General features: G+C 42.5%; 2 protein-coding genes and 2 pseudogenes across 2 annotated transcripts; 2 read left to right on the plus strand and 2 right to left on the minus strand.

Annotated features, from left to right (window-relative positions):
• The first annotated feature begins 5,084 nt into the window (after positions 1–5,084).
• LOC136520367 (protein POST-ILLUMINATION CHLOROPHYLL FLUORESCENCE INCREASE, chloroplastic-like) lies at positions 5,085–6,890 on the plus strand (annotated as a pseudogene).
• A 338-nt stretch (positions 6,891–7,228) lies between these two features.
• Positions 7,229–11,107, minus strand: LOC136520369 (DNA-directed RNA polymerases II, IV and V subunit 6A-like). Its single transcript, XM_066513859.1, has 6 exons — positions 10,941–11,107; positions 10,161–10,194; positions 9,899–10,068; positions 9,776–9,827; positions 7,698–7,765; positions 7,229–7,589 (listed from the first exon to the last, which is right to left on the minus strand). Exons 1-6 carry the CDS (start codon positions 10,973–10,975, stop codon positions 7,520–7,522), a joined length of 429 nt encoding a protein of 142 aa, XP_066369956.1. The 5' UTR covers positions 10,976–11,107; the 3' UTR covers positions 7,229–7,519.
• A 5,544-nt stretch (positions 11,108–16,651) lies between these two features.
• Positions 16,652–18,457, plus strand: LOC136520372 (protein POST-ILLUMINATION CHLOROPHYLL FLUORESCENCE INCREASE, chloroplastic-like; annotated as a pseudogene).
• A 338-nt stretch (positions 18,458–18,795) lies between these two features.
• Positions 18,796–22,673, minus strand: LOC136520378 (DNA-directed RNA polymerases II, IV and V subunit 6A-like). Its single transcript, XM_066513883.1, has 6 exons — positions 22,508–22,673; positions 21,728–21,761; positions 21,466–21,635; positions 21,343–21,394; positions 19,265–19,332; positions 18,796–19,156 (listed from the first exon to the last, which is right to left on the minus strand). The coding sequence occupies exons 1-6, from the start codon at positions 22,540–22,542 to the stop codon at positions 19,087–19,089; spliced, it is 429 nt and encodes a 142-aa protein (XP_066369980.1). The 5' UTR covers positions 22,543–22,673; the 3' UTR covers positions 18,796–19,086.
• Between the last annotated feature and the right edge of the window lie 815 nt (positions 22,674–23,488).

Below are 23,488 nucleotides of genomic sequence, written 5' to 3' on the forward strand. Positions count from 1 at the left end.
GGATAAGCTCAAGACGGTGTTGCACATCGGATACAAGGCGCTCGGGGACTAGCTGTGGGGGTATGACCCTGGATACCCACGACAGACTACATGGGTTGCGCCGTCAGGGATGGTCCAGCCCACAAGACGAAGACTTACGGTGCACGGTACTGCTCGGCGTATACCACAAGACATCAATGACGATATCCTAAAGATGCTACGAGATCTGTTAGGATATGCTCGATCCCGTGATTCCTATAATCTGTTATTACTTATCGATTATCTTTTAGATGTAACCGACTTGTAACTCTACCCCCGACTATATAAGGTGGGTAGGGGACCCCATCAAAACACACGCAATATCATACAATAGCCAATACAAACCAACAAATCATAGGAGTAGGGTATTACGTCGTGCAGACGGCCTAAACATATCTAACTCTTGTGTCTCTGTTACCTTGTTGTTCTGGATTACGCACAAATCTACCATCAATCTACCTTCGTGAGATGCCCTTCAGATAACTACCGACGATGTTCTGTCGACGCATCCCCATCCTCTCTCTAGAAGATCTTAGCTGTCGTGCATGCAAAGAGTAAGGAAAAAGGAATATAATAATCTCTGCAGGAGAAAACTACAAACCTAGCATCATAGATATATATCACTCCAACTAATCGTAACCGGCAAATCAAGCAAAATATATAAGCGTATACGTCCCTAATCAAATTTAAATCGGCGACAGGCAAGCAAGCTGGCAAATAAAGCGGCATTCGTCGAATCAACAAGTCGGATTTCCAATCAGAAATATACCTGGGTAGCGGCGGCTCCAATCCGTCGCCACACTCCTTCAAACAAGATTCGGACCGATTCGCCCAGCCAACCAAATCCTCCAACAAGTCCGGCACCAAACCCAACATCGTGGAGGCCAGCATGCACACTCCGCCCTGCTCTTTAGCTTTGGTTAGGTTTAGATTGGGAAATGGCAAATCGACGAGGCGGCGCGGCCCCGGCCCACTGGCCACTGGAATGTTGCCCTCGAATAGGTGGGACTCAGCAGCACCGCGGCCCCTGGACCACTGGAATGTTACTTCTGGGATGTGTCCGCCTTTGTTGCCACTCAATTGGGGGCGGCCCACTGGAATGTTACTTCTAGGATGTGTCCGTCTTTGTTGCCACCCAATTGGGCTAGAAAAGCTAGGTCACCGGCCCAAACCAAACTTCAGCTTGTTCGCTTGGTCGTATTTGGCTTATGGCCCTGTTTGGGAGAGCGTTTGCTCAGCTTCTGAGCCAGATAAGCCGATAACCCCGCACAAACGGCTTGCGATACGGACCTGGTCGCAAACGCGCGTCTGCGACTCACGGTCGCCCGCAACGTTTCCCAAATCGCGAGCTCGACTCCGCTTTCCGAAATCGCGAACGTGTTTCCTCTCCCCTCCCTCCCGTGCGCTCTGTGCCCGTGACCGACGCCCCCGAGCACTCCGGCCGCCCCTCCCATTCCCCTACGGCCCAGTCCTCGCCTCCTCTTCTCTGGCTCGGCTCCCCTCCCCTCCCCTCCGCCGGATCTGAAGGAAGGGCGCCGGCGGCCCTCTCCTCCCCTCCACCGGATCTCCATCCAAGGCGTCAGCGGCTCTCCCATCCCCCTCCACCGGATCTCCATCCAGCAAGGGCGCCGGCTCCCCTCCCCTCCCCTCCGCCGGAGATCCAGCAAGGGCGCCGGCTCCCCTCCCCTCCCCTCCGACGTTTTTACAGCAAGGGCTCCGGATCTCCGACCTCGACGTCCTCGACGGCCTCCACCGCCTGCTGCCTTCCCATTCCCACCGTCGGCTGCCGTCCATGCGCGGAAAACTGCAGCCGCCACCGTGCTGCTGCTCCGCGTAAGAGGTCGCCGCCCGCCGCGAAAAGATCCCGTGCACCGGCTTCTTCAATTCGGCCGTGTGCGTGTGTCGGCACAACGCCCAGTCGGCGCCATTTTTGCCATCGCCGTTGCGCACTGAGGCTCCTGCGCGCGCTGCTCTGACGGCCCCGGCTGCGCGTGCCGACCTCGACGTCCTCGACGGCCTCCACCGCCTGCTGCCCTCCCATTCCCACCGCCGGCTGCCGTCCAGCAAGGTGAGCACGCAAGACTAGTGTCCTTGCTTTCACTGGTATCCTCCCATTCCCACCGGCGGGCGGCGACCTCTTACGCGGAGCAACAGCATGGCGGCGGCTGCAGTTTTCCGAGCACTGAGATCCAGCCAGTGCTCTGTTTGTTGTTTGCAAAATGCAGTTTGTCTGAAACTATGGCTCACTGCTTTCACTTCTAATAAAATTGTATGCAACCGCTAAAAGTTTTTTTTTGTTATTATTATTTTTTCAGATACTGCTAGTGCCTCAGGGTACATAGGTTAATTTACATCCAGGATAGATAATCTACCAGAAATAATCGGGACAGCCAAACGCCCAGCTTATTCAGATAGCAGATTCTCTAGATCGTGACTTATCAGATAAGCCTGCTCAGCTTATAAGCGAGACTCAGAAACGCTCTCCCAAACAAGGCATAAGCTATGGCTTATCAGTCAACGAACAGTATTTTTCTCTCATATCAAATCAGCCAACAATATTTTCAGTCGTGGTTTATAAGTCAAACAAGTCCAAACGAACAGGACGCTTAAATGCACCACTTCCTAAACTTTTGGTTACCAAACTTTCAAAATGCGTGGCAGACCATTCGTTTGGGCTGAGGCGTGTAGCTCGGCTTCACGTGCAAGGGAAGAAATGAACGGCGCCGGTGCTGGCCATGCACGATCAGAGACCCCAAATAGAAAAGCTGCTGATTTTATATTAAAAAGAATAGCCCCAAACTGGACGTAACAATAAACAACATGCATATCACCGTGTTCTTTATATTGATTTACTAAAAAATGATAAACAAGAAGGTATATTGATCCTGATCCATATGTACATTCTGAGCCAATTTCTTTTTACTTTAGGAGAGCCTCTGAATTTCAGGGTGAAAACAAATATTCATTTTGGCGTAACAAACTATCCCAAGAAGTAGTTATGTGTAGCTCACGAATTTACATTGCAGATCATGAAGGAGAGGACTATTGCATGAGAAATGCTTGTTCTTCAATCCATGGAGGCGTGCTGGTTTCAGTGTAAGAAAACTAAACAAATACATCTGTCACTAAAGTTCCTTGCTGAATCAAATGCTAGGCCGGAACCTCCTTTTAGAACCACAACATATCTCTAACTTTGGATATAATGAGCACCTAGCTGTTATGCTTGGCTTAGATAATGTGTCTCCTAGATATCATAAGTAGTATTATTAGACTTGCAAATGCAAATCTGATTATTATACATAATTGTTTAGTACTCTCCATTGGATCATAGTTTTTTTACCTTTAGCATAGATTCTTTTTCTGTTAGTGGGACAAAAGAAAAGTTAGATTGATTTAGATGGGTAATTTCAACGCATTTAATTTTTGATTGGGTGCAAATAATGAACTCAGGATAAGGTTGGCCTCGACTCCCTAAGAATTTGTAAATTAGTTTTTTTTTTATTTTACATGCTACTCCTACTTTTTTGTGATGGGGTATATATTTTTCATCTTATCTGTATGGCAAATTGATGTGATGTGTAACCTGTGGTGATGAAACTAATCATATGGGCCCTTTGGAGAGTACCGTATATTCTGTACTTTATTGTAGTGCAGTGTTACTTCAGGTTCAATTGTATTTGTATATTAACATGTTATTCAAATTTATTTGGCAAAGTGTAAGAGAAACTTTATTTTATAAGATAGGAGTATAAGATATTATGTTACGTTCATGCCACTGGCGGAGGCCATGCCGCCCCCCCCCCCCCCCCCCCCCCCTAACAATATAATTTATATAATATATATATATATATATATATAGTAAATAGTCTATGTTTATATTAAACGAGTATAATAATAAAATCTTGTTATAATTTTATTGATATCTTTTAGACAACAAAATCACAAAGAATATAATTAAAATATTTTGATTTATCTAAAAATTTGTTTGCCTACCATATTATGATATATCTATTAATTTTTTTGGTTCATTAAAATACTTATTTTATTATACTTCATATTTTGAACGTGTATTTAACTATCAATAACAACTCGGTGATCATCCTTTTTATTTTGAATCACAGTATAAATGTGGACGCTCATGTGCATGCATGTACGCACACTCCTATGATAAACACACATCCTACTCCACTATAAGCACTTTCAAAATACTAAGCTGATAGACTTCAAGATTCCTGAGTATTTATATGTGTCCTGTTATGGATACGGTCACCTACCACGGGTATGAGCACTTCAATATTCACGAGTCATCACTTGCGCGCCACTGTCGATATACATGGTCGTCTACTATATGAACAATAGCGAGCATAGCTAAATCGTCAAATACTAGAATAAATCTAGAAAAATAAGAGCCTAACCCTGTGACAAAAATCTAAACAAATAAACTACACTTAATTCTCATATTTTGAAATTCTTCTACCCGACCCTCTTATGCATAATTGTTGGCTCCGCCACTTGTTCATGCTATTACAGATTCAGCTTGCCTAGAGCTAAAGCGTATTTTGATATGGTTAAAAAAATTATTAATCATACACTAAGATGAAAAATTAGATTATTTTTAACTATATACGTGCCGCAAGTGCATGTAACATAAACATTCGTATTTTTTTTCTCTGTTTGTAAATTCCATCCACCGATTGACCACCCTGATTTTGTGTTCTGCCTCGTCGCTGGTTTATTTCCCACATGTACACGTGCCATACTTCTTTTTGGATTACGCATGCCTGTTTTGTTTTACCTCCCTGCCATTTTTATTGTAAACCACGATAATACACGTGCACTGAGTAGAAAACAGAAAATACTCCTAGAAAACAAGTGGAAAAAAATCACGCTGAGAGGCGAGAGATAAAAAGCGAGGATATTTTCGAGACCAATGACCGCTTGAGGCTGGAGAGATGATATTTTTACCCGTCAAAGCCATACCTTGCTTTGTGTCTTTTTCCCGCGGCTAAAAGGAGGGGGGGCGCGATCAAGCAGCCCAGCAAACCAACTCGCACTTGTTGGCATCATGCAGTCCAGAGCCTCCCACTCGCTTCCCCATCCACCGGATCCTTATATACGCCGGCGCCCGGCGGCCTAACGCTGCCACGCTCGCACCGGCCACCCGGAACTATCTCGTCGGCGGTCAGTTGAGCTACAGTTTGGCAGCAAGCTAGTTGCAAGCAACAGCCAATCAATCAAGGACGACGGCGAACGGATCTATGGCCACGCTCTCCTCCTGCAGCCGCCTGAGCAGCGGCACCGGCGCCGCGGCTATCCACCATCGGCAGCCGACCCGTGCAGGAGTCGTCGTCGTCACCAGCCGGCGGAGGCTCCTCCGCGAGCGTTCGCGCCGCCGCTGCTCCCACGGCGGCGCCGGCTACCGTAGAGCAGCAAGACAAGGGGTAAGTGCCTGGCTGTAACAAATAAACTAGAGGCTGCCATCGCTGCTCTTGTAGCTGCTTTGTTGACTGATGCTGGCATGCTGCTGCTGGACATGGATTCCGACTTGCAAGGGTGTCGCTGCCGACGTGGGCGGAGTTCGAGCTCGGGCGGGCGCCGGTGTTCTGGAAGACCGCCAACGGCCTCCCGCCCTCGCCGGTGAGTCGAGTGTGGAGTCCATGCATGCCCATGGTGGATGATGTTTATTTTCGACGATGGGATCCTGCTTGTGTTAACACTGAATCTGATGATGCGCGCATGGGATGGATCGGAATTATATTGTTGGCATGCGCAGGGCGAGGGGCTGACCCTTTTCTACAACCCGACGGCGACGAAGATGGCCCCGAACGACGTGTTCGGCGTGGCGTTCAGCGGCGGCTTCAACCAGCCCATCATGTGCGGCGGCGAGCCGAGGCAGATGACGCTGCAGGTCCGGGGCAAAGCCGACCCGCCCATCTACACCATCAGGATACGCGTGCCGCAGCACGGTGAGCCGGCCCGCCCGCCCAATCCATCTCCAGCCATCATCTCTCCCCTTTTTTTCTCACCTGCCTAATTACGTGGAGTACCTTGCTATACGATTATTACCGACTGAAGCAAAGCAAAGCGTCGTTGCTTGCTGGTTTATTTGTTGCCTTTTGCTGATATGATTTGCTGCGCCTGCGACCTGCGTGCGTGCAGCCATAAGCTTGATCTTTTCCTTCACCAACGGGGCCGAGTGGGACGGGCCGTACACGCTCAAGTTCAGGGTCCCCAAGCCATGGCAGAACAAGCCGCTGAGCTTCTTCAACGAGGTGGGTGTCTGGGTCATGCCGGTGCAGGCATGGCCGCATGGACATCAATCAAATTCAAACGCCACCAAGGACTAGGAGCTGACTGTATGTTGTTGCAGGGCCTTGCGGACGAGCTCAACATGGAGGGCGCCTGCGACCGGGCCATCTACCCGGACGAGAACATCGCCATCACCAGCTGCGCCATGGACGGCTACCTCGAGGAGGGGGTGGGTTCTCGCCGCTGCTCTGCTCTCTAGTCATTCATTCATGTGCCGTGCCACTCATGTCATGTGATCCCTGCGCTAATATTGCAGGGGGATCGGTGCAAGCTGGACATCGTGAGCGGATGCATGGACCCCGGCTCCGATATTTTCGACCCGCTGGCCACCGTCGACGACGGCTCCTGCCCCCTTGAGTCTGATTCCGAGGAATGAAGGAGGAGCTTCACTTCAATCCTAGGGAGGCAGCAAACGTGATTCATACATCTTATCATCAGTATACAAATGTCTGTCAAGTTTGTCATCATGTGATACATGAAGCATAGACGTGTATGTATTTAACCAGACTACCAGAGTAAAAAAACTCATTGCTGGTGAGCAAGATGATTTCCTACTTGCACTAGTAGAGTTGTGGATACTTGGTATCGATCTTTGCAAACTCTGATACAAACCAGTCTAAATAGTGCAGGACTACAGGAGCAGCATGGAACGCCAAATACGCCATGCTCAGATCCGCAGTCTTCCTGGTTCCTGCTCAGCAATGCTGTGAACTAACCTTCTGGATTTGTTCCTCTCCTATGGAACTTTGGAGTTAAATTAAACAATGAACATCGACATGGGCACTTGCCGGATGTAGCATATAACTCATTACAAACGATAGCATGTGTAAGATATGATAACCCTTCCCCATGAATGGAAGAGCAATCGGTTTACGAATCATAGGGGTCACAGCTCTCGACCTTTGGCACAAACAACACTGATCACATCCAATATCAGATTAGGCAGACAAAGCATGCACTTGGATGCAACTGCATGTCTGAAACTGAAACAAACAAGCATAATGCAACCACCAACCGTGCTAGCATTACGGTTCCAGAGTTCAAGGCAACCACAGACGTTAAGGTAACATATCAACATTTCGTCTTAGGTTCATTCACTACAGCATCCACTCATAGAGGCAACAGACTTGTAACTACAGGAAAGTCCCACTGCATCACACATATCCTTTCCATGCCAAGTAGATCAGCATCTTCAGTCTCCACCAACCTGGCGTTTCCAGGAGTCCTCCACAATGAGCTCGTCTACTCCCCAGTCTTCATAGCTGTTTTAAAACAAAGTAATTAACATGATAAAAAAGTATTTAACAAGGAAAATATAATAAAATCATTAAAAAAATATGTGAGGGCTTTTCATTTGGAAAAAAAATCACCTTCCATCAGGTAAGTACCGTCTGATTGTGAAGGGTATCTTGCGCGCTCTCAGCTCCTTCATCGCAATCTAAAATTGTGCAAATACATAAGGATCATTCGAGTACACAGTAGAAAAACTAAAAGTGATGGTAATCAGTTGAGTACACAGTATAAATACTAATCATGAATTCCGTTTATTACAGTTTATCATGCCTTCTATGTAATTAAGTAATTAACTAAAGCCATAAAAACCCTTTTCTTCAGATGACTTTAATCTATAGGAATGGTAGAAAGTCAACAATGACATGCTTTAAGAACATCCCAGTATAGATGGCTAAAAAAAGTGTAATCATCTAAATGAGATGGAGGAACTGAAGTATAAACCCACAACCACAAAGCTTTTAAGATTGAAATTGCTATATGTAGAGCAAAGAAAAGATTAGCCCCAAATCCTCTCTATGAATTAGGCCTCAGTATTGAAAACCCACTCTGATTTCATGGAACCTATGATAAAGGCTAATTCCAAATATAGATTTATTTATCAAGTCCAGAGCAAGGCTTGTTGCAGGGATTAAATTAGCAAGCACAGCTCACTGTACTTGTAAAGGAAAGTGAAAACTTGTTAAGCTATAAACCTTGAGCAAAGGATCACCCGCATGCAAAATATGCAAACCAGGAGAACCATCTATTTAGGCGTGTTCAGAAGTATTGAGGTTCAGAAGTCCATAGCAAGAAGGCATCCATTTATTTTTCTATAGAAAAGAAATGCTCCAAACAAGGATGCACTGCTTTGAGTTCTTAAGTTATTCAACAAGAAGAGATATATCCCCTCCATTTGCTATCTCTAAGCTAAGCCCGTTCTACTTCTGAAATCCAAGTCTGCATCTATCTCTCTAAGCTAGAAACCTTAATATTCTTCAAGTCAATCTGGCTAGCTGAAGCTTTAGCACAGTAGTTATCACTCAGTACTCTACTAGGAACACGAGAACATGGAGGTGACTACGTGCAACACAATATAAGCAACCAAAGTACCAAACGTAGCTTGTTTGTGCAAGAGAACCAAACACCAAGACATTGCATATGTTTATGCTGGTTTGGGCTGTCTTGCATAAGGTCTAATGCAAGCCCAATATGCAAATGTTACCTATGTTGAGACTTGAGACAGTGAAACTTTTCACAAATTAGTAAATACATAGGGGCCAATATGTATGAGATGTCGCAGGAATGACACAGGAGAAGGTAGGCATATTCATAAGCCATCCAGCAAATCCAAAGTATGTGTGGCTATCATGCCATCAAACTGATCTACCATTTTTTCCCTCTTTTGTCTAAACTAAAAGCCGAATCAATAGCCATATTATTCAGAAAAAGTAATACATGCAAGGCCCTGTTTGGATGCAAAGTACTTTTTAAGTATTGGAGAAATACTATGGTTTTCAAAAGCTACTGGGTGTTTGGATACAACAAATCTGTAGCCTCTACAACCATGGTTTTGTCAAAACTGTATCTTTTTAGAGTTTTAGAAACTCCCCTCATGACCTCTTTTTTTCTAAACCACAGTTTTGTGTCTCTTTGGTTTACAAAGCCACAGTTTTGTGATACTACAGTTTCGAAAACTGCATCATCCAAACAGGCCCTAAATGGCATAATAAAATCTAAAACTAACAAATAGCACAATTCATCTCAAACTAACATACAACACAAAAGGAAATGCAAGCCACCCAATATTCTAGTTGAGAAAAGAATTGAAAAAATCAGTTAGTTTCGTTTCTGCTGATTGATTGTATTTATGACACATTATTACAGCATAATTAGTTTCATTTGTACAATACGGGGCATTCTCAAACAGATATATGTTATTAAATATAAAATGTTTTTGTGATGAACCCGATATCCATTTCCCTGTAGATCTAATAAGAAATTGCCATGGCTAATTATCATACATGACATTCAGAAATCAATCTTCATTTTTGAAAGCAAAGGTGCACTCTGAAAAGACTATTTAAGTTTTGTTAGAATGAATGGAGAACAAGAATAGGTAAATGTAAATCTGAAGAGTTCCGATTTAAAATCTACAGAAAATAAAATTTGAATTTACCTCAAGAGGGTCAGTTTCTCCCTCAAGCTCAACCATGACTGGAGCATTCATGCTGCAAAAGAATAAAGGTTAGTATTAGGTTGGAAGATAGCTTCTTACATGTTCAATACTCTAAGTATTAACCTTATCTGCAAGGCTCGAGTACCCAGGATGCGCGCACGTTCATACTTCGTCATGTATTTTGTTGTTTTGCGCTCACGCTTGGTCTTTTCCTGTTCCTTGTCTTCACCCTCTCCACCTATGACGTCATCAGGGGCATCTTCATTGTTCTCAGGCTCTTCTTCAGCCCCTTCCTGTTCAACAGAAGTACATTGGTTGTATTGGTCATATAAGCTCTTCCTATAAAGCATAAAAGGCGAATAAAACAATAGTAATGTGTCTGCACCTCAATCTCAGGTTCTGCGGGCTCATCCTCGTAGCTGTATAACAAAAAAGAACAGTAAGACCATAAATCCAATAATACAACCATGTGAAACTTAGTATATAAATAAAAATAGACATTTGAGTCAACAGAAGAACCACAAAGAAATGGTGTTCACCGTTATTACGTCTACCAATATTAATGAATATCCCTTAGTGTGTCTAATTTAAATACCCACATACAACACCAAGCAAAGTGACTAAAGGAACCCGACAAGAATTTGAGCCAATAATTTATCAGCACTTAGTTCTAACCAACCAACTTACCCTGCATTATTGTCATAGTCCGAAGGAAGGTGACACAAATATAGAGTAGTGGCACCCATAAATTTCCGAAATAGATAACAAACAAAAGGTACATGTATCATCCTTCACTGGAGGGGAGCTGTGCGATACCCAAACCACATAGGGGAGCTGCTACCCTAACTCAAGGATAAACTCGGCCAATCAACTAACCATCAAAGGCACCTTTTATTTCCGAAAACCGATATGAATGAATTCCAACAAGACCGCCCAGCTTTTCAACCCTAAACCCGCTCCTCCGCCCCCGACCACCATACTCTCACGAGCAGCGAGAAATCAATCCCAATCGACCCAATTTCTGCCCATAAACCAAGAGAGAAGGTTCGCTCCATCGAGGCTGAGCCGGGATTGACGGAGATTATGCCTATCGAAATAAAACCTAATAATGCTCCGCTAACCTTTGCGTGAAGAAAGGGGAGGAAGGATGAGGGAGAGATCTAACCCCATGTCGATTTCGTTGTAATCGTCGTCCGCCATGGCTCCGGCCGCGCAAGCGCCGCTGCTCCTGTGGTTTGCTTGGCTAGGGTTTTCGCCGCCGTGCGGCTGCGGGGAGCAGAGGAAAGTAGGAAACTGGAGGAAAGGGGAGACCAGACTACCAGAGTCCGGAACCAAAAGGGTGGGCGTCTGGGCGATCCTACGCTTCGCAACACGAATCTTAACACAAAATTTTGCACTAGGTCCGGAAACGTTTTACTTTTTTTCTTCTTCTTCTTCTTTTATTATTCACTAGCAAATTTGCCCTGTACGTCGCTACGGATGAATACCAGATTATTCGATTCAATATGTATATTTTTTATCAACTTTTTTATATAACAATTAAAACTGTAATAGTTTATTGTGTAGTTACCTAGATGATTTGTGTATCGGCAGATTTATCCAACGATCGCATCATCTGTTCGGATATGTCTTGGACACGTATTGTTCTAGGTCATGTGCGCACAGGTCGTAAGTGCAAGTTATATACGGGACATGAAGAGGCGTAGGGCATTGCAGGAAGTAAAAAAGATAATTAGAAAAATAACATTTTTAACCTTCATACTAAAAGCAAAATATAGCGTGTGTTGCAACAGAACATATACCTTATGACTAGGGATGAAAACGGATCGGATACGGACGGATATCACCGATATTACATTTGTTTTCATATTTCTGTCCAGATTCGGATTCGAATACGGATAATGTCAACTATGTCGGATAGGATATGATTGGATATCGACATCATAAATATGCGATTTGAGTATTCGGATACGGATACGGTATCGGATGTTGGATATCCGGACTCGGATACGGACATATCTCAATCCCTCTAAACGGATTCGATTTCGAATACGGTCGAAAAATATCCGTACCGTTTTCATCCCTACTTATGACATAAGGCCATGCCGCTTGAAGATTTATTCTGCTCTATCTCTTAGCGTGTGAATATTTTTTGAAATAAGAAAATACAATGAAACCCACCTCGTAAAGTAGATTTTCACAATTTATTTAAATATATTATTATTTAATTTTGGACATTTTTTGTTCTCTATATAATATATTATTATTTAATTTGGGCAAGTATATTATTATTTAATTTAATGTGGGGCGAGCCGGCTACCGAGGCTCTTGTTCTTTGCTACTTTGACGAAGAGTATTATTATTTTTATATTATATTCTTTGCTACTTTGACGGAGTGTATCTGTGCGGACCGGTGGCCGGTTATCCGTCGATCATTTGAGTTGAGCAGGTTTGGACCGGATTTGTCGTAGTAAAGGAGGCGGACGGGCGGAACACAGGCTTGAAGCAGATACGGCTAATCCGGACTGGAACGGAAAAATATACAATAATACCGGAGCATAGGAAGAGGCATAAAAAAAGTACAACAAAAATTTTGAGTCTTTATTATTAGGGAATCCAATATGTATGGGAATCAGACTTCGTATAATCACTAAATATTGAGTGTCGGTCATGAGTCCGGTTCATAACATAGATTTGTAAGGCGTGGCCTAACAGGCTAACACGTATCGGAATCGGTGCGGAGTTTCGACCAGTTGAGCTGAGTCGAATGAAATTTACCAGAAAAATTTTAGCCCTTTAAAGTTTGTATATATATTTAGATAGATATTTTGAAAAATAAAAAGGAAAAAAGTCCAAAACAGACATGGGAAAGAACGGGAAAAAAAGGACGTGGAAAAAAAGAGTCCAATGTCGGACGTTCATTATTATTAGGAACAAAAAAAATGGACGTGGAAGCTGAAGGCCAGAACATTGGCTGTCGGAAAAAATGTAGTCCGGGGGGACTCAAAAAACAAAAACAAAAATCCACGTAAAGAAAGATGAGTCGCACATGAAACGGGGAAAAAAATCAGCAACCGTAGGCTCGACGAAAGATTTTGTGGCAGGAAATTTTGCCTTTTTAAGAACACTATTTGATTAGGATTCCTATTTATCAGTTTACTCATACGCCATGTCAAACATGATGAGAGAGATCTATTATTGGATTAGAATTAGAATTCATATCTATCTAGGTTACCTCCACAACCAATGCATGGCATATAAAATAGAGGGCTGGAGACAAACGGGATGATAGACAATTTCAATTTCCATATCCGCAAAGTTAGTTAGGGGACAGATAGCACTAAAAAAAATAGTTAGAAATTTTGCCTCTTTATTATTAGACATAGGTATATAGACTTTTTACATTAGAAAAAAAGTATTTTATCTTTTACCATGCTATATAGACCATTACCGTTCGTCTCGTTCGATTGAGCTACTTAGCAAATATATATCCCAACGAATTTTTATTTTTTTAGAATCAGAAATCACGTCAGCCTCCGGTGGAAAGAAACTACTAAATGACTGGTGCATGCGTCACCTAAAGCTGTGCGCAACATGAGCACAGAGCGGCTCATGGATTTAAGTTTATGTAGTATTTTCATACATCCAACATATATCTTTTCTGGACAGAAAAATACATCGATCGATATGTGCATTATTAGTTGCACAAATAAATAAATAAAATATAAATTGTTGAAGCATTCCCTTGTCTCGAGGACGCCGGAAGTTGTATGTTGAAGTTAAGATATTTGTCATGTTGGACACATCATATTGTGGTCCATTTTGCACTTTTTTCTAAATGAAAAATGTATCTACAGTAATCTATTATCATGTGTTGTGCGTTACATTATTTCGTTTGAATTTAATACATATACATATTAGCATGTTGTTTGCTACAAGATCAATTTAGTCAAACCTTAAAGACTACAAAAACATCAACTTTAAAATTGTTTCACTTAAAAATGTATGCTATACTTGTAAAGTTGTATTGCAGAGACTTAAATGTATGAGCGGTCCCTGAAATTGTCAAAGGGGTGTCATTTTGGTTCACGAACTTTAAAAACACATTTTTAGGTTTCTAAATTTGTTAAGTGGTGCACCACAGTAGTTGGTATGATCCAGACATAGACCTGCAGTGCACCATTTTATAAGTTTAGGGATGTGCGGTACAACACATAACATGTTTAGGAACCTATAAATGCGTTTACAAAGTTCGTGAACGTAAGTGCCACTCTTTGACAAGTTCAGACGCTACTGATGCATTTAGCTCTATTGAAAAATACTTGCAATTACAATGAAACTTTATGATTTGGTGATTCTGGTAATTTATTCTAGAAAAAAGTTATTTAGTGGGCAAAGATATGCATCCAAGACCGTGCCAGGTCAAATATGGCAAGCATTTTGGACGGAATTGAGTATATGGATCACAGGTCATGGAGACCTACCACGGATTCACATGCATGTGTCTGCCACAATCAACCAAAGCATAAGATTGTTGTACATTAGCAATTAGGAGGAAAAGCTAAAGCTCTCTTATGCATCTGATGATGGTACATGCATGGACATGTATGTCAATCCATGCACGGCTGCCCCATGGGGCAGTCCCCACCGAATTTTTTTCTTCCACTTCTATATTTCAGGTGCCTAAATTTTAAGATAATTTTAGGCAACACTTGTCTACCACTAACTAGTATAAGTAAATTGTTACTTTTATCATTTGTTATTTGTCTTTGTGTTAAACATATTTATTTTTTGTCCTTGTCTGACTATAAAAACTATTATAAATTAGTAATTGTCTTTGTACCTATACAAATTAAATTGTCGGATTTGTGGTTTTGTCTTAGAGGTTTTTTAATCTTGGAACAAAAAATTAAAGATTGTGCCTACAGAAATTACAACAAACTAAAGATGTAACTTTGATATGAAATATATGCAATAACCATTACCTAAAAGAAAAACTAAAATTCAGGCACCTGAAATTTAGCAAGTCCCTTTTTCTTCACACATATTCATAGTTTCATTTCTCATTTCTCTTTTCTCTTTTCCTCATAAATAGGAAAATAAATGCAACTGGGAATTTTCTTTGAGATTTCCTACAACGCTCCCATCCAATAAGGTGTGTACGACAAAGCGCTTTCCATCAAGAGGGTGTTTGGTTCCACCTCCTAAACTTTAGTTGATGTCCCATCATGTTTGGACACATGTATGGAGTATTAAATATAGACTATTTATAAAACTAAATGTACAGACTGAGACTAATTTGCGAGATGAATTTATTAAGTCTAATTAATCCATGATTTGACAATGTTGTGCTACAGTAAACATGTGCTAATGATGAATTAATTAGGCTTAATAAATTTGTCTCATGGATTACTGAGGACTTCTGTAATTTATTTTTTTATTAGTATACTTTATTGTAGTGCAGTGTTACTTCAGGTTCAATTGTATTTGTATATTAACATGTTATTCAAATTTATTTGGCAAAGTGTAAGAGAAACTTTATTTTATAAGATAGGAGTATAAGATATTATGTTACGTTCATGCCACTGGCGGAGGCCATGCCGCCCCCCCCCCCCCCCCCCCCCCCTAACAATATAATTTATATAATATATATATATATATATATATAGTAAATAGTCTATGTTTATATTAAACGAGTATAATAATAAAATCTTGTTATAATTTTATTGATATCTTTTAGACAACAAAATCACAAAGAATATAATTAAAATATTTTGATTTATCTAAAAATTTGTTTGCCTACCATATTATGATATATCTATTAATTTTTTTGGTTCATTAAAATACTTATTTTATTATACTTCATATTTTGAACGTGTATTTAACTATCAATAACAACTCGGTGATCATCCTTTTTATTTTGAATCACAGTATAAATGTGGACGCTCATGTGCATGCATGTACGCACACTCCTATGATAAACACACATCCTACTCCACTATAAGCACTTTCAAAATACTAAGCTGATAGACTTCAAGATTCCTGAGTATTTATATGTGTCCTGTTATGGATACGGTCACCTACCACGGGTATGAGCACTTCAATATTCACGAGTCATCACTTGCGCGCCACTGTCGATATACATGGTCGTCTACTATATGAACAATAGCGAGCATAGCTAAATCGTCAAATACTAGAATAAATCTAGAAAAATAAGAGCCTAACCCTGTGACAAAAATCTAAACAAATAAACTACACTTAATTCTCATATTTTGAAATTCTTCTACCCGACCCTCTTATGCATAATTGTTGGCTCCGCCACTTGTTCATGCTATTACAGATTCAGCTTGCCTAGAGCTAAAGCGTATTTTGATATGGTTAAAAAAATTATTAATCATACACTAAGATGAAAAATTAGATTATTTTTAACTATATACGTGCCGCAAGTGCATGTAACATAAACATTCGTATTTTTTTTCTCTGTTTGTAAATTCCATCCACCGATTGACCACCCTGATTTTGTGTTCTGCCTCGTCGCTGGTTTATTTCCCACATGTACACGTGCCATACTTCTTTTTGGATTACGCATGCCTGTTTTGTTTTACCTCCCTGCCATTTTTATTGTAAACCACGATAATACACGTGCACTGAGTAGAAAACAGAAAATACTCCTAGAAAACAAGTGGAAAAAAATCACGCTGAGAGGCGAGAGATAAAAAGCGAGGATATTTTCGAGACCAATGACCGCTTGAGGCTGGAGAGATGATATTTTTACCCGTCAAAGCCATACCTTGCTTTGTGTCTTTTTCCCGCGGCTAAAAGGAGGGGGGGCGCGATCAAGCAGCCCAGCAAACCAACTCGCACTTGTTGGCATCATGCAGTCCAGAGCCTCCCACTCGCTTCCCCATCCACCGGATCCTTATATACGCCGGCGCCCGGCGGCCTAACGCTGCCACGCTCGCACCGGCCACCCGGAACTATCTCGTCGGCGGTCAGTTGAGCTACAGTTTGGCAGCAAGCTAGTTGCAAGCAACAGCCAATCAATCAAGGACGACGGCGAACGGATCTATGGCCACGCTCTCCTCCTGCAGCCGCCTGAGCAGCGGCACCGGCGCCGCGGCTATCCACCATCGGCAGCCGACCCGTGCAGGAGTCGTCGTCGTCACCAGCCGGCGGAGGCTCCTCCGCGAGCGTTCGCGCCGCCGCTGCTCCCACGGCGGCGCCGGCTACCGTAGAGCAGCAAGACAAGGGGTAAGTGCCTGGCTGTAACAAATAAACTAGAGGCTGCCATCGCTGCTCTTGTAGCTGCTTTGTTGACTGATGCTGGCATGCTGCTGCTGGACATGGATTCCGACTTGCAAGGGTGTCGCTGCCGACGTGGGCGGAGTTCGAGCTCGGGCGGGCGCCGGTGTTCTGGAAGACCGCCAACGGCCTCCCGCCCTCGCCGGTGAGTCGAGTGTGGAGTCCATGCATGCCCATGGTGGATGATGTTTATTTTCGACGATGGGATCCTGCTTGTGTTAACACTGAATCTGATGATGCGCGCATGGGATGGATCGGAATTATATTGTTGGCATGCGCAGGGCGAGGGGCTGACCCTTTTCTACAACCCGACGGCGACGAAGATGGCCCCGAACGACGTGTTCGGCGTGGCGTTCAGCGGCGGCTTCAACCAGCCCATCATGTGCGGCGGCGAGCCGAGGCAGATGACGCTGCAGGTCCGGGGCAAAGCCGACCCGCCCATCTACACCATCAGGATACGCGTGCCGCAGCACGGTGAGCCGGCCCGCCCGCCCAATCCATCTCCAGCCATCATCTCTCCCCTTTTTTTCTCACCTGCCTAATTACGTGGAGTACCTTGCTATACGATTATTACCGACTGAAGCAAAGCAAAGCGTCGTTGCTTGCTGGTTTATTTGTTGCCTTTTGCTGATATGATTTGCTGCGCCTGCGACCTGCGTGCGTGCAGCCATAAGCTTGATCTTTTCCTTCACCAACGGGGCCGAGTGGGACGGGCCGTACACGCTCAAGTTCAGGGTCCCCAAGCCATGGCAGAACAAGCCGCTGAGCTTCTTCAACGAGGTGGGTGTCTGGGTCATGCCGGTGCAGGCATGGCCGCATGGACATCAATCAAATTCAAACGCCACCAAGGACTAGGAGCTGACTGTATGTTGTTGCAGGGCCTTGCGGACGAGCTCAACATGGAGGGCGCCTGCGACCGGGCCATCTACCCGGACGAGAACATCGCCATCACCAGCTGCGCCATGGACGGCTACCTCGAGGAGGGGGTGGGTTCTCGCCGCTGCTCTGCTCTCTAGTCATTCATTCATGTGCCGTGCCACTCATGTCATGTGATCCCTGCGCTAATATTGCAGGGGGATCGGTGCAAGCTGGACATCGTGAGCGGATGCATGGACCCCGGCTCCGATATTTTCGACCCGCTGGCCACCGTCGACGACGGCTCCTGCCCCCTTGAGTCTGATTCCGAGGAATGAAGGAGGAGCTTCACTTCAATCCTAGGGAGGCAGCAAACGTGATTCATACATCTTATCATCAGTATACAAATGTCTGTCAAGTTTGTCATCATGTGATACATGAAGCATAGACGTGTATGTATTTAACCAGACTACCAGAGTAAAAAAACTCATTGCTGGTGAGCAAGATGATTTCCTACTTGCACTAGTAGAGTTGTGGATACTTGGTATCGATCTTTGCAAACTCTGATACAAACCAGTCTAAATAGTGCAGGACTACAGGAGCAGCATGGAACGCCAAATACGCCATGCTCAGATCCGCAGTCTTCCTGGTTCCTGCTCAGCAATGCTGTGAACTAACCTTCTGGATTTGTTCCTCTCCTATGGAACTTTGGAGTTAAATTAAACAATGAACATCGACATGGGCACTTGCCGGATGTAGCATATAACTCATTACAAACGATAGCATGTGTAAGATATGATAACCCTTCCCCATGAATGGAAGAGCAATCGGTTTACGAATCATAGGGGTCACAGCTCTCGACCTTTGGCACAAACAACACTGATCACATCCAATATCAGATTAGGCAGACAAAGCATGCACTTGGATGCAACTGCATGTCTGAAACTGAAACAAACAAGCATAATGCAACCACCAACCGTGCTAGCATTACGGTTCCAGAGTTCAAGGCAACCACAGACGTTAAGGTAACATATCAACATTTCGTCTTAGGTTCATTCACTACAGCATCCACTCATAGAGGCAACAGACTTGTAACTACAGGAAAGTCCCACTGCATCACACATATCCTTTCCATGCCAAGTAGATCAGCATCTTCAGTCTCCACCAACCTGGCGTTTCCAGGAGTCCTCCACAATGAGCTCGTCTACTCCCCAGTCTTCATAGCTGTTTTAAAACAAAGTAATTAACATGATAAAAAAGTATTTAACAAGGAAAATATAATAAAATCATTAAAAAAATATGTGAGGGCTTTTCATTTGGAAAAAAAATCACCTTCCATCAGGTAAGTACCGTCTGATTGTGAAGGGTATCTTGCGCGCTCTCAGCTCCTTCATCGCAATCTAAAATTGTGCAAATACATAAGGATCATTCGAGTACACAGTAGAAAAACTAAAAGTGATGGTAATCAGTTGAGTACACAGTATAAATACTAATCATGAATTCCGTTTATTACAGTTTATCATGCCTTCTATGTAATTAAGTAATTAACTAAAGCCATAAAAACCCTTTTCTTCAGATGACTTTAATCTATAGGAATGGTAGAAAGTCAACAATGACATGCTTTAAGAACATCCCAGTATAGATGGCTAAAAAAAGTGTAATCATCTAAATGAGATGGAGGAACTGAAGTATAAACCCACAACCACAAAGCTTTTAAGATTGAAATTGCTATATGTAGAGCAAAGAAAAGATTAGCCCCAAATCCTCTCTATGAATTAGGCCTCAGTATTGAAAACCCACTCTGATTTCATGGAACCTATGATAAAGGCTAATTCCAAATATAGATTTATTTATCAAGTCCAGAGCAAGGCTTGTTGCAGGGATTAAATTAGCAAGCACAGCTCACTGTACTTGTAAAGGAAAGTGAAAACTTGTTAAGCTATAAACCTTGAGCAAAGGATCACCCGCATGCAAAATATGCAAACCAGGAGAACCATCTATTTAGGCGTGTTCAGAAGTATTGAGGTTCAGAAGTCCATAGCAAGAAGGCATCCATTTATTTTTCTATAGAAAAGAAATGCTCCAAACAAGGATGCACTGCTTTGAGTTCTTAAGTTATTCAACAAGAAGAGATATATCCCCTCCATTTGCTATCTCTAAGCTAAGCCCGTTCTACTTCTGAAATCCAAGTCTGCATCTATCTCTCTAAGCTAGAAACCTTAATATTCTTCAAGTCAATCTGGCTAGCTGAAGCTTTAGCACAGTAGTTATCACTCAGTACTCTACTAGGAACACGAGAACATGGAGGTGACTACGTGCAACACAATATAAGCAACCAAAGTACCAAACGTAGCTTGTTTGTGCAAGAGAACCAAACACCAAGACATTGCATATGTTTATGCTGGTTTGGGCTGTCTTGCATAAGGTCTAATGCAAGCCCAATATGCAAATGTTACCTATGTTGAGACTTGAGACAGTGAAACTTTTCACAAATTAGTAAATACATAGGGGCCAATATGTATGAGATGTCGCAGGAATGACACAGGAGAAGGTAGGCATATTCATAAGCCATCCAGCAAATCCAAAGTATGTGTGGCTATCATGCCATCAAACTGATCTACCATTTTTTCCCTCTTTTGTCTAAACTAAAAGCCGAATCAATAGCCATATTATTCAGAAAAAGTAATACATGCAAGGCCCTGTTTGGATGCAAAGTACTTTTTAAGTATTGGAGAAATACTATGGTTTTCAAAAGCTACTGGGTGTTTGGATACAACAAATCTGTAGCCTCTACAACCATGGTTTTGTCAAAACTGTATCTTTTTAGAGTTTTAGAAACTCCCCTCATGACCTCTTTTTTTCTAAACCACAGTTTTGTGTCTCTTTGGTTTACAAAGCCACAGTTTTGTGATACTACAGTTTCGAAAACTGCATCATCCAAACAGGCCCTAAATGGCATAATAAAATCTAAAACTAACAAATAGCACAATTCATCTCAAACTAACATACAACACAAAAGGAAATGCAAGCCACCCAATATTCTAGTTGAGAAAAGAATTGAAAAAATCAGTTAGTTTCGTTTCTGCTGATTGATTGTATTTATGACACATTATTACAGCATAATTAGTTTCATTTGTACAATACGGGGCATTCTCAAACAGATATATGTTATTAAATATAAAATGTTTTTGTGATGAACCCGATATCCATTTCCCTGTAGATCTAATAAGAAATTGCCATGGCTAATTATCATACATGACATTCAGAAATCAATCTTCATTTTTGAAAGCAAAGGTGCACTCTGAAAAGACTATTTAAGTTTTGTTAGAATGAATGGAGAACAAGAATAGGTAAATGTAAATCTGAAGAGTTCCGATTTAAAATCTACAGAAAATAAAATTTGAATTTACCTCAAGAGGGTCAGTTTCTCCCTCAAGCTCAACCATGACTGGAGCATTCATGCTGCAAAAGAATAAAGGTTAGTATTAGGTTGGAAGATAGCTTCTTACATGTTCAATACTCTAAGTATTAACCTTATCTGCAAGGCTCGAGTACCCAGGATGCGCGCACGTTCATACTTCGTCATGTATTTTGTTGTTTTGCGCTCACGCTTGGTCTTTTCCTGTTCCTTGTCTTCACCCTCTCCACCTATGACGTCATCAGGGGCATCTTCATTGTTCTCAGGCTCTTCTTCAGCCCCTTCCTGTTCAACAGAAGTACATTGGTTGTATTGGTCATATAAGCTCTTCCTATAAAGCATAAAAGGCGAATAAAACAATAGTAATGTGTCTGCACCTCAATCTCAGGTTCTGCGGGCTCATCCTCGTAGCTGTATAACAAAAAAGAACAGTAAGACCATAAATCCAATAATACAACCATGTGAAACTTAGTATATAAATAAAAATAGACATTTGAGTCAACAGAAGAACCACAAAGAAATGGTGTTCACCGTTATTACGTCTACCAATATTAATGAATATCCCTTAGTGTGTCTAATTTAAATACCCACATACAACACCAAGCAAAGTGACTAAAGGAACCCGACAAGAATTTGAGCCAATAATTTATCAGCACTTAGTTCTAACCAACCAACTTACCCTGCATTATTGTCATAGTCCGAAGGAAGGTGACACAAATATAGAGTAGTGGCACCCATAAATTTCCGAAATAGATAACAAACAAAAGGTACATGTATCATCCTTCACTGGAGGGGAGCTGTGCGATACCCAAACCACATAGGGGAGCTGCTACCCTAACTCAAGGATAAACTCGGCCAATCAACTAACCATCAAAGGCACCTTTTATTTCCGAAAACCGATATGAATGAATTCCAACAAGACCGCCCAGCTTTTCAACCCTAAACCCGCTCCTCCGCCCCCGACCACCATACTCTCACGAGCAGCGAGAAATCAATCCCAATCGACCCAATTTCTGCCCATAAACCAAGAGAGAAGGTTCGCTCCATCGAGGCTGAGCCGGGATTGACGGAGATTATGCCTATCGAAATAAAACCTAATAATGCTCCGCTAACCTTTGCGTGAAGAAAGGGGAGGAAGGATGAGGGAGAGATCTAACCCCATGTCGATTTCGTTGTAATCGTCGTCCGCCATGGCTCCGGCCGCGCAAGCGCCGCTGCTCCTGTGGTTTGCTTGGCTAGGGTTTTCGCCGCCGTGCGGCTGCGGGGAGCAGAGGAAAGTAGGAAACTGGAGGAAAGGGGAGACCAGACTACCAGAGTCCGGAACCAAAAGGGTGGGCGTCTGGGCGATCCTACGCTTCGCAACACGAATCTTAACACAAAATTTTGCACTAGGTCCGGAAACGTTTTACTTTTTTTCTTCTTCTTCTTCTTTTATTATTCACTAGCAAATTTGCCCTGTACGTCGCTACGGATGAATACCAGATTATTCGATTCAATATGTATATTTTTTATCAACTTTTTTATATAACAATTAAAACTGTAATAGTTTATTGTGTAGTTACCTAGATGATTTGTGTATCGGCAGATTTATCCAACGATCGCATCATCTGTTCGGATATGTCTTGGACACGTATTGTTCTAGGTCATGTGCGCACAGGTCGTAAGTGCAAGTTATATACGGGACATGAAGAGGCGTAGGGCATTGCAGGAAGTAAAAAAGATAATTAGAAAAATAACATTTTTAACCTTCATACTAAAAGCAAAATATAGCGTGTGTTGCAACAGAACATATACCTTATGACTAGGGATGAAAACGGATCGGATACGGACGGATATCACCGATATTACATTTGTTTTCATATTTCTGTCCAGATTCGGATTCGAATACGGATAATGTCAACTATGTCGGATAGGATATGATTGGATATCGACATCATAAATATGCGATTTGAGTATTCGGATACGGATACGGTATCGGATGTTGGATATCCGGACTCGGATACGGACATATCTCAATCCCTCTAAACGGATTCGATTTCGAATACGGTCGAAAAATATCCGTACCGTTTTCATCCCTACTTATGACATAAGGCCATGCCGCTTGAAGATTTATTCTGCTCTATCTCTTAGCGTGTGAA

The sequence above is a fragment of the Miscanthus floridulus genome, chromosome 2 (assembly GCF_019320115.1).
Source record: "Miscanthus floridulus cultivar M001 chromosome 2, ASM1932011v1, whole genome shotgun sequence".
Taxonomy (NCBI): Eukaryota; Viridiplantae; Streptophyta; class Magnoliopsida; order Poales; family Poaceae; genus Miscanthus; species Miscanthus floridulus.